Source organism: Genypterus blacodes, unplaced genomic scaffold (assembly GCF_046128005.1).
Source record: "Genypterus blacodes isolate CSIRO-AG114 ecotype Tasmania unplaced genomic scaffold, CSIRO-AGI_Gbla_v1 ptg000022l_1, whole genome shotgun sequence".
Taxonomy (NCBI): domain Eukaryota; kingdom Metazoa; phylum Chordata; class Actinopteri; order Ophidiiformes; family Ophidiidae; genus Genypterus; species Genypterus blacodes.
The window spans coordinates 1049347-1059366 of record NW_027466835.1 but is presented as its reverse complement, the minus strand read 5'-3'; the positions used below and the strand labels follow the sequence as shown (position 1 = coordinate 1059366).

The following is a 10020-nucleotide window of genomic DNA, read 5'->3' as shown; positions in this document are numbered from 1 at the left end:
GTACCAGTGTGGACTAGTGAAGCCACATTGCCATGTACGGAATATTGTTTTTACATAAAGAGAGAAAGACCAGAACTAAAACCATAAAGAGAACCAGGCTGTGTTGTGTTCATGTTAATAAGGACAAAGTAAAATTAGGAGAGCAACAGCAGCAAACCACAGCCAGCAATGGTAATGTTGGAATCACAGCAAACGTCACTGCAGTTTTAGATGACATCAGTGATGATCTCATACAGGATGACATCATATGCTGTCATCCTTGATATTCCAGCTAATTCATCCTGACATCACATGCTTCGGAACGCATCATGGGCTGTGGTGAAAGACAATAAAAAAAGGGGGGGAAACAAAAGGGGAACGCTCATTCATGTTCATGTTTCATTAATTTCCTGCTGCTCACCAAATCGATCAATTGAATAGTTGTTTCAGCACTTGTGTATTTTCTGCAGGTAATCTGACTATAATGTTGCGCATGTTTCTCAGCAGGTCAGATAAATTACCTGGCTCAGGATAAACAAATTAACACAATCTGCTGGACGCATAAAAAAGGAATTAAGGTTTTTTTATGATGGCTTTTTATTTAAAATCCATACAAATTTCAAAGCACAGGTAACATAAGAACACTGTTTTGTACAAAAAACTTTTACCAAAAAAAAAACCTTACTTTTTGGAATGAAGCCAAAACAATTTCAAGTGGTGGCATGATTTTTCCCCATTATACATAAAGCATTATGTACATAAAACACAGGCCATAACCAGTCCAGGGTAACAGTTTAGAGTGTATTTACAGCCAGTCACAAGCATTTGCAGACATCATGTGCGTCCTGAATGAGGCGTACAGAATGTTAAGCTGCCCCATCATAAGAGCCGTAAGCTGCTGTTAGTGTCTGAGCTTCCATTTCTCCAAGGAGGCAGAGAATTCCCTTAAAAATACTTCAGCATTGATTGTTCAAGCATGTTTCTACAGCTCTCCTTCAGTAAGAATCAAAGTGCTAGACCTAATTAAGATGGAGGAAATGATGCATGTAATGTATTAAACTGGTCCCGAAAGTTCTATTTACTGTTGTGATGAACATTTAGATTCTATCCTGAGGTTTGGATCATAAAGGCACATCCAGCTGAGGATTCTGAGTTTTAGTATTATAACAGCACTCTTTTGAAATTAGTGGCAATAAATCATGTCAACATCTCCACAGTTGACCCCAGCAGAAACATCACCTAGATGTTTAGTGTGTCATTGGTCTAAAGTAACATGGACCAAAATATGAGTCACCAGCAAAAATGATGTACAAGTTTACATACACTTGTAAAGAACATGTACTGTATGTCATTGCAGCCTCGAGTTTCCAATTATTTCTAATTTCTGCACTTAATACTCTACTACAGAAGCTTGTGGATAGCTACCAGAAGTGCCTAATTGACTGGCCATGGGACATGTAACCAAATATTAGAATTGCTGTGTTTACTTTTGACCCAGCAGAGTCTGTCACATTTTTGTAGACCCATAATAAATGCATAAAAGAGCCAAACTTCATGAATGCTTTTTGTGACAAAGCAGTATGGGCTCCAATCACTCTATCTCAGAAAAATAAAGTTGTAGAAACTATTGGAGACTCAAGAATGCAGTACATGTTCTTTACAAGTGTATTTAAACTTTTGACCACAACTGTATAAGAACAGAATCCAGAAGGTGCTTAAACTGACGAACTGCTAATACTCATTACAAAGTTCTCTCCAGACAGGTAGAAGCCCCTGGCAACACCAACAACACAACAGTACCTTTGGCAAACACACAACTGATGATATAATAATAATATGACATCATTATAACCATAGAACAGTTGTTGTTGATACTTGAATATCTAATCCCATCCAGGAGATGAGTGCAGTCGCCTACTGAAGACATTCATTCCTCAAGCTGTGTTCTTGTAGAGACAGTGCATTAAAAACCAGGCTAACCAGTGGAGTCACAGTAACAGGCCAGCTATGTATGAACGATCTTCACAATCAATACTTTTCCCCCCACAAAAACAAGTTCATGAGGTTTGGTTGTATGAGCGTTCGACTCTCTGGTGAGATTCGTGTCGAAAAACTGTGCACACAAAAATAAAATGTACTCGGATCCTGAGAAAAGTGGAGTCGTGTTCCAGTGGTTTCAGAGCCGACTGTGACTCAATGTTATACTGTCTCAGTGTGTGAGAGGTATTTGATCGGGCCTGTAAACAGAGGACTGAAAATGAAATTGAACTGTAGAAAAGGCAGGTGTTGTCAGGCCATTCATATATTTATTTTCTCATAATTTCTTGTTGTTAAACTCAGAGTCTCTTGATCTTCTGGCAATTGAGGGCTCAGTGCAGACTGACAGGAGTGAGGAACCATGAAAGTGCTAAAGGACGACTGAGCAGGTGGAGTGAGAGTCACATCTGTGTCAGACCACCACCACCGTCTATAGGCTTAGAAACCCCACACTGGCACAATACGCTTCTCTTTTACCTTCCTCATCCTCTCTTTCCAGCTCTCCTCCACTGTGAGCTGCGATGTTCTTCCTCTTCACCTGTTTACAGGATGTTCCCCTGGGCCTCTGCATGGGCACCAAAAGGCGGAAGCCTGGTTGGGCGCATGCAGAAGCTGTGCCTAGGGAAGTGGTAATTGTCTTGAATGTGCAGGTCGTGAGGGAAGAGGAGCAGGTGGAGGAAGGGCTTGCACTCTGGACAGAGGAGTATCCTGAACTATGAAGGTCTGTGCCCAGGGAAGGGGAAACCAGGGCTTCACTGTCCTTGCTCTGCTCCATTTCTGCTTCACAGAAGCTGTCTTCGTCGCTGGACAGGGCTCGGCAGTGCTCCTGTCCTTCCTCATCATCATCTGCCCGAGGGTACAGTTTGATCGACATCATCGAGGCTGTTGAGACAGAAGAGACAGAGTTAACAACAGTGAAAGTTAACGGGATGCACTAAACATAACATATGTCTCCAGGTAACAGATAAAACCAGCCCCACACCAAGAGACAATAATACCAAACAAACAAACTCAAACAGCTTTGGGAAACTGGCACTTTAAATCCACGGAATGGGCAAGGGGGGGGGGGGGTCACTAGGTTAGTTGGGGCGAAAGGTCACAAATAAACAGTTTGTATTGGATGTGCTTTTGTTGTGTTTTGTCTTGTATCTCCCAAATGGAAGAAGCATGATGCATCTCAGCCGACGAGCACGCTTACATTTGTGCGAATTAAAGTGGTGAAGATTGAAATGCGACAGCACGTAGTAATACTGCGTCCAGACTAGTTATGGATTCTTCATCTGTGTGACGATTTGTAACAGAATCTATCTATCTAGCTCTTACCGTCATACATTCATGACAGGGAGATAAGTTGGCCATTAGTGATGGTTGATGGTGCTGGGCATTGTCCGTGCTGAGTCATACTGTATGAAGTCTCATCATGCTCTCCTGGGAGACTGACTCATGCCTCATCCTCCTCTACATCACGCCCGGTGTCTTTCAGCTCCTTTCTCCCTTCCCTTCCCTGCACTCACTCTCTCCATCTTTCTCCCCCTCGCTCTCCTCCTGTTCGCCCTCCTGGTCGCCCTCGTAACCAGAACAGGAAGAGTCCAGGCTCCAGTCCAGGATGTCGCCTAGCAGCATCTCCTCCTGATTGGACAGCTCGGCCGTGGGCGTGGCCACGAAGCTGCCTCGGTGGGCCTGCATGCTGTCATCACGTCTCCTTGAGAGGTGGAAAGGGACGAGAGTGAGAGTTCGTCGGGTCAGAAGGAACAAAACATTCAAAAAGCCAGGTTGATCATAGATGAGATTGATGTAAGTCCTGATTTTGCAGTGGCCTCGCATGAGATCGGACTGATTTCATGTGATTGTGTTTACGTCTGTAATGCTTTGTAATCAACTCGACACATTTCCATACTGAGTTCATACTTCTATATGGGCGAGCCTGTAGGTCAGTTGCAGCCTCACCTCTTGTTGGTGCTGGACGGGGAGGCGAGGAAGGTGTGGATGTCTGCCTGCTGGCCTGTGGGGCTGAGAGGCTCCAGCTGAGGCTCCACCTCTGGAATCTCCAACAGCTGACACAGCTCTTTGAAGTCCATGACCTTGTACAGGCAGAGAAGCGACACTGACCAGTTAGATTCAGATGTGTGAGCCATCCTGTGCTACAAACAGGCTTTTATTGTTTTGTTTTTCCATTTTCTCCAAACAGAACATCCTCATTTAACTCATTCATGTCAGCACCTTCTCTTTGCTGATGCGGTGGTAGGTCTCATCCTCAAACCGCTGTTTAACACCGGTGAGAGACATGTGGCGGTAATCTTTGGGAACATCTTGACTGAAACTGAGGGGAGAAACAGAGAAGAGTAAAGAAACAGAAGAGAAATGAGCTCCATCCTCCCTCAGCCACGTCTCTGTAATCAACTCTGGGGGACAAATCTCGTTACTTGTCCATTTGAGAATTACACTTTGTCAATATGGCGAGTACCTGTCAAAGTGACTCACCCTGCGGCACGCTTCTGTGACTCACTGAGACACACACACACACACACACCTAATCCCACCCACTCCCACATATACAGACCAAAGGCCTCTCTGTCTTTTAAAACTCTGTGAGCTTGAGCTTCCACGTCTACTGAACACCAAGAGACTCACCACTTGGCGTAGAGCAGCACACACAGGGAGGTGAGGTCTTGTTTGGAGAAGCCTGTGTGGTCTGCTAACTGACTGGGCCAGATGGGAGCTAGAGGAGAGAACAGAGGAGACATCAGAGGAGACATCAGTCAGGAGTTCACTTCACACTCAATCCCTAAAGTTTTCCTTCACAAGAGATCATTTGCATTTCATCTTTCAGTATTAAAGGTTAAACGCAGCATCTTTCAAGCATACATGTTTTAACGTGTACTCGTGTGTTGTGTGCTGTTACCATAGTGATGTAATGCACGCGTGAGCAGCAGAGCGGCACAGGCCAGTTTGGCAGGTGGCGCTGTGGCGAGGGCGGAGTAGAGCAGCGACAGCTCGCAGACGTAGCTGAACAGGTGAGTGGTTCTCCTCTCCAGGGGGAGCAGAGACAGCAGCACCTCCCCATAATCCAGCAGGGTGGGGCTCTGAGGGGGAGGGGGGAGGGGGGCATCCAGACTACATGTTAGGACTGACAATGGATAGATGAATGCTTATAAGGAACCTAAATGAAGCCGTTTCCTGGCAGAGGGAGGCTTACTCACCCTGATCTTCCCCTCCAGCACAGAGATGACTTCCCCCATCATTCGGACCAGGTCCTCATATTTGTACGTGTTGTCTGTCAGCCACACAGCTTCACGGATGGTCAGAATTTCTTTACTGATGTAGCTGAAAGGAAAAGAACCAAACACCGTCACGGCAATTCAAAAGAAACACCCACAACACTCGATCGCCCACAGGTGTTCTCCTGCATCACGTGCTCTTACCGTGTACAGACCACCATGCAGGCGATGCCCAGTAATTGGAGGCGAGCTTTAGGGACAGAGCGGAGAGCCAGGTAGCGGTCCACACAGCCCACCGTCACGTGCAGCGTCTGGCTGGAGAAGTCTTTCATGGTGGTCACTTCCACGAGCCAGTCCACCAGGATGTACCTGAAGAACGAGAGCCAGCGGTCAGACAGGAGATCTACAAGACATCCACCAATCCTCTGCACAAGATTAGCCCAGATTCTAGTCTACAGAAATACAGGTGCAACTGTTATGTAATTGCGGAGGCAGACTTTGCTTTAATCATTCATCTGCACCTCATGCTGTCCTTGATGCCTCGGCTGAGGATTCTCTCGGCACAGTGGCGCGACGTCGCCGCAGATGAGGAGAAGAGCTGAGCCACCAGGTCTGCACAGGCCCGGGCCTCCAGACCCAGAGGGTTCCCAGTGCTGCACACTTTGGCCAGAGATAACTAGGGAAGAAAGGAAGAAAGCAGGGGATCAGGAAAACATCTGGACAGCCGTTCTGTTGAGTAACACCGGGGAGGAAACAGACGACTGGCTAGTGTGCAGTATGTTGGAAGAGCTGGTAATTGGGATGAGTCATATTGTTTGTGATTCAGTGGAGCGGCATGCATGAAGCTCATCCAGCCTGACGGGACCTGTGTACTCTGCACACGCTGGAGAAGCTGAACTCACTAACTGATACATGACCAAAACACCCCTGAGTGAAAATGCAGCAAAGGAAGAACAGGTCAGACTGTCGTGATCACACACACCTGCGCCTCCCAGGATCCTTTGCCAGCGTAGTCCCTGAGTGTCCGCACACACTGGAGGTACCGGCCAGGATCTGCCATCTGAACAACACACATAAATGTCATTAACCCTTTCATATCTGGGCAAAACCCTACTCGCATTGAGATACAAACATTTACGTCACGACTTTGTATATGATGTGGCGTTTAGTGTGAAAATATTATAACGAGTTTGTCACCAGGTAATAATGTGATTTAGGTAATGAAGGAGAGATTGAGACTCACAGCTGCTTTACGGTTGTGCTCCCACAGCATGTAGGAGCTCTGTAGACATCCAGCCTGTGACGACTCCTCCAGCATGGACAAGGCACCGGAACGCCTTTCATCATCCTGGAGAGAGAGTAACACAGCTGTAGATGGCAGATACAGGAAGCACTCTCTGTCTGTCTAAGATACATTTATGACTCATGATAAGCTACTTGTGGAATCATTAATCACATGGTTAAATGTGTGTAAGAACCAACAAGGCCCATGAGGCAGCAGATGTGCCAGATGAACAGAGCGGTGAACAACCATTATCATCTGTGCTGCACAAAGCTCCACACTCAGCTGAGAGTGTGTAAACTGCACTCTGAGGGTGAGGGAGGCCATCAGACTCAGTCTCACATTCAACTTACTTCAAACAGTTGCAAAACTCTGGCCAAACAGTGCAGCAGCGGCCCCTTCTCCTGCCGAGACGAGAACAAACACAAGGGAAGCAAATTTAATACAAAATATAATTTCTCACTTTGGCGTCGACATTGTTAAGGCCCCAGTCTTTGCGTTGCCTACCGTGTTGTTTTCACATTCAGCCTTGAGATGGTCGAACACCACGGCCTTGCAGCAGCTGCCGGTGGGCGACCACGGCGGCCGGATGAACACCCAGATGAAGGGATCGGCAGAGGGAGAGCGGAGGCTCTCTGCCAGGCTGAAGAAGCGCGAGGCTTTGCGTCCACACACGTCCGCCCGTCCCTCGTCACTCAACAATGCTGAACCAGACAAATAAGGCAAAGTGACACTCGGAACATTTAAGGAGGAAGGGCTGAATTTCACCTTAAATTAGATGAAGAAGAGTTGAACTTACGCCCTTCGTTGTACAAATAAGCGATCCCCAACTTCACAGCAGCTTCAAAGTTCCCTTTCTCTGCAGCTCTGAGGGAACAAAGACATTTAGATTAAAACCAACACAGAGAAAAATCACCTCTGGGACTTTAGTCATCTAAACAGAAGCGGCGTCACCTTTCAAAGAGCCACAATGTGTTGGGTGCTGGCCAGGTGTCCTTAAAGCTGACCCGGGCCCACACACTGGAGTGGGTGTCCACAATCTCCTGCAGCTGAGAGTGAACCTACAACAGGACATCAAGACGTCAAATCACAAGTCTCAAGATCCGGAGCATCTGGACTGAGTTCGCATACACACGTCAGAGGATGTGTGTGCGTGTTTGTGTGTGTGTTTACTCACAGCTCTGACGGACAGCAGGTCCTCAGCAGAGAGACACTGCAGCACACAGACGAGGACCTCCTCAGGCAGGGACAGCAGGCTCAGGGCCGGGGTTCTCTTACGGACTCGCTTCCGAACCGGGACGGAGTAACATTTTGAACAACGGCAGTGGACTACAGGGAGAAGAAGGCATGAAAGTCAGAATTAAACAAGTTGGAGGTTTAGTTTCCCCCCAAATCTGAATCCCAGCTCAGTTTTAGGAAACACAGCATATCCACACATTTTGCAGGCTCTCACATCTATGTGAAGACTCACTGAGTCCCTGCCAAATATTTACAGATCATTCACTGCAGGCCGGTGGCTAGTGTGGCTATCAGATGGTAGCCAAACAGACCACTGAGGCTTTGGCTCCACATTCAAATCCCCTAACGTCAGACATCCACGGGTGGTCCACTCACGTCCGCAATCTGAATTTGAACTATCGAGATACGAATATAGTTTATTATACCCTCAAGTAATTTAAATAGCCTTTATTATGATATGAAGCTGCTGTGAGAACATCTGACAGCTGTAAACTGACGGAGCTCCACTCGAGTCAAACCGAGTGAGCGCCCAAATTTCCCTCCCGTGGATTGAACACAGCTGGCGTCACAGCAGATTCACGCTGTTTAAGGAGATATTTGACTTATTCAGCACGAACAATTCAACAGGAAACGCGTTTATACACGAACACTCGTGTTTTTATATTTAAACAGGAGAAAGACTCGTTTAGCTGGACTTCAGTGTATTTATGTGTGTGTGTGTGTGTGTGTGTGTGTGTGCTGGCTAGGGGCTAACAGTGTTGCTAAATAGCTCTGTCAAAACATACAACAATTCCACGCGTGTCCAAACAAATGTGGATATTTAAAAATAACTAATACACTTTTAACAGGAGGTACATTTGCACATTATTCCTCTAATTAACAAGAAATAAACGCTAATGTAACTTACCGCCAGCAGTCATCGCAGAGCACCGAGATCTCCTTAAAGTGACGCTTGTTGCTAAGCACCGAGCACCGATTTAAAAGTGATTTATGTAATAAAGCGTAATTACACTGTAATATAAAAGCGAAAAACGGGACGAAGCTCCGCGTCAGAACCTCACCGGCTCTGCTACGCTGATAATTCAGAGAAGTTGTAAGTTGAATTCCCAAATTCAAACTCAAGCATGCGTCCTGACTCGCTGGACACGCCCCGAAGCACCTCTAGCACCGCCCGCGCTCAGCGTTTGAACACAAAATTCAATCCGATTGGTCCAAAGAAAGGCCAAGTACCCGCCGTGTGATTGGTCATGGTGAAGACCAGCCTCGCTGATTCGCCAAATTTTATAAACTCTGGAATAAGATACGATGATTGGCTTGCGTAACACTATTTCGAAGTACGCGCTCGCAAATTCACGAATGTGATTGGTTGACCTGGATACGGTTGCTGTGGATTGTGGGAGGTGTAGTTAGACAGGAAATGGTGTTTAAAGGTACGACATTTAAAGGGACATGAGCGATTTAAAAGCGCAACTTTCTGCTCAACTATGTACTATTATGTTATTGAATTTTAGAGTTTAATTGATGTAAGTGTTGGATTTATAATTGTTTTGTCTGTTAATTATCCTAAATGGGTTATAGTTTGCAACAATGCCGCAAGAAGTTAAATGTGAAATTAATTTTTTTTTTTTTTTTTATATTTGAAGTAGAAGGACAAACACTGATTTTATGGGTTTTATTTTGAAGTGATTAGTTTCATCAGCTTATGAGGCTTGTTTGAATCTGTGGTTCATTAGAAAGAAACTGACACATCAACAATCCCTTCAGTAAACCTCATCAGTGAAACCAGCCGCACGAAGCCAGCGGGCACACAGCACAACAACTCTGCACCTCTGGATGGCAAACGCCTTACTGAATAAGAACAAGCAACTCAATTTAAATATTCCAACAATTGCATAGTGAAGCACAAGTAAACTCTGAAGACACTAAGCTCAGCATACTCCAGCAGAGAGCACAAAGAATGAAACACTGGTGGATCAATGAAGACTATGGATTGAAACAACCAATGCCAGTTTTCTTTCTGCCCACACACAGTCACACACACAATCAGTGTTTGTGTGACCTAGCAATGATCTAAATGGCACTAGCAGCACATTAGGTATATATTACACATACACTGCTGCTGCTTTTGAAGACATAATGATTAAGACCATTATGTCATTAAGTCATGTCACATAGTCAGGGTCCTGTTGTGATTAAAAACACACTTCTCCTCCCAGAGCAGCTTTCCTTTGATGGCTGCTCTTTTGATGAGGGTCATAAAGGAGC

General features: G+C 45.7%; 1 protein-coding gene across 1 annotated transcript; it reads right to left on the bottom strand.

Moving 5' to 3' along the window:
• Positions 1-612: 612 nt before the first annotated feature.
• ccnf (cyclin F) lies at positions 613-8846 on the bottom strand. Its single transcript, XM_076142671.1, has 17 exons — positions 8663-8846; positions 7694-7845; positions 7471-7577; positions 7316-7383; positions 7024-7220; positions 6870-6920; positions 6478-6582; positions 6217-6294; positions 5756-5910; positions 5439-5603; positions 5217-5340; positions 4919-5099; positions 4648-4735; positions 4237-4336; positions 3964-4097; positions 3531-3718; positions 613-2898 (listed from the first exon to the last, which is right to left on the bottom strand). The coding sequence occupies exons 1-17, from the start codon at positions 8673-8675 to the stop codon at positions 2447-2449; spliced, it is 2358 nt and encodes a 785-aa protein (XP_075998786.1). The 5' UTR covers positions 8676-8846; the 3' UTR covers positions 613-2446.
• Between the last annotated feature and the right edge of the window lie 1174 nt (positions 8847-10020).

Excerpts from the sequence above, each read along its gene's own strand:
- ccnf (XM_076142671.1), bottom strand. Across the intron at positions 7,578-7,693 it reads ACCTGCTGTCCGTCAGAGCT|GTTCACTCTCAGCTGCAGGA; the intron begins GTGAGTAAACAC and ends GTCCTGTTGTAG. Across the intron at positions 5,911-6,216 it reads AAGGATCCTGGGAGGCGCAG|TTATCTCTGGCCAAAGTGTG; the intron begins GTGTGTGTGATC and ends TTTCTTCCCTAG.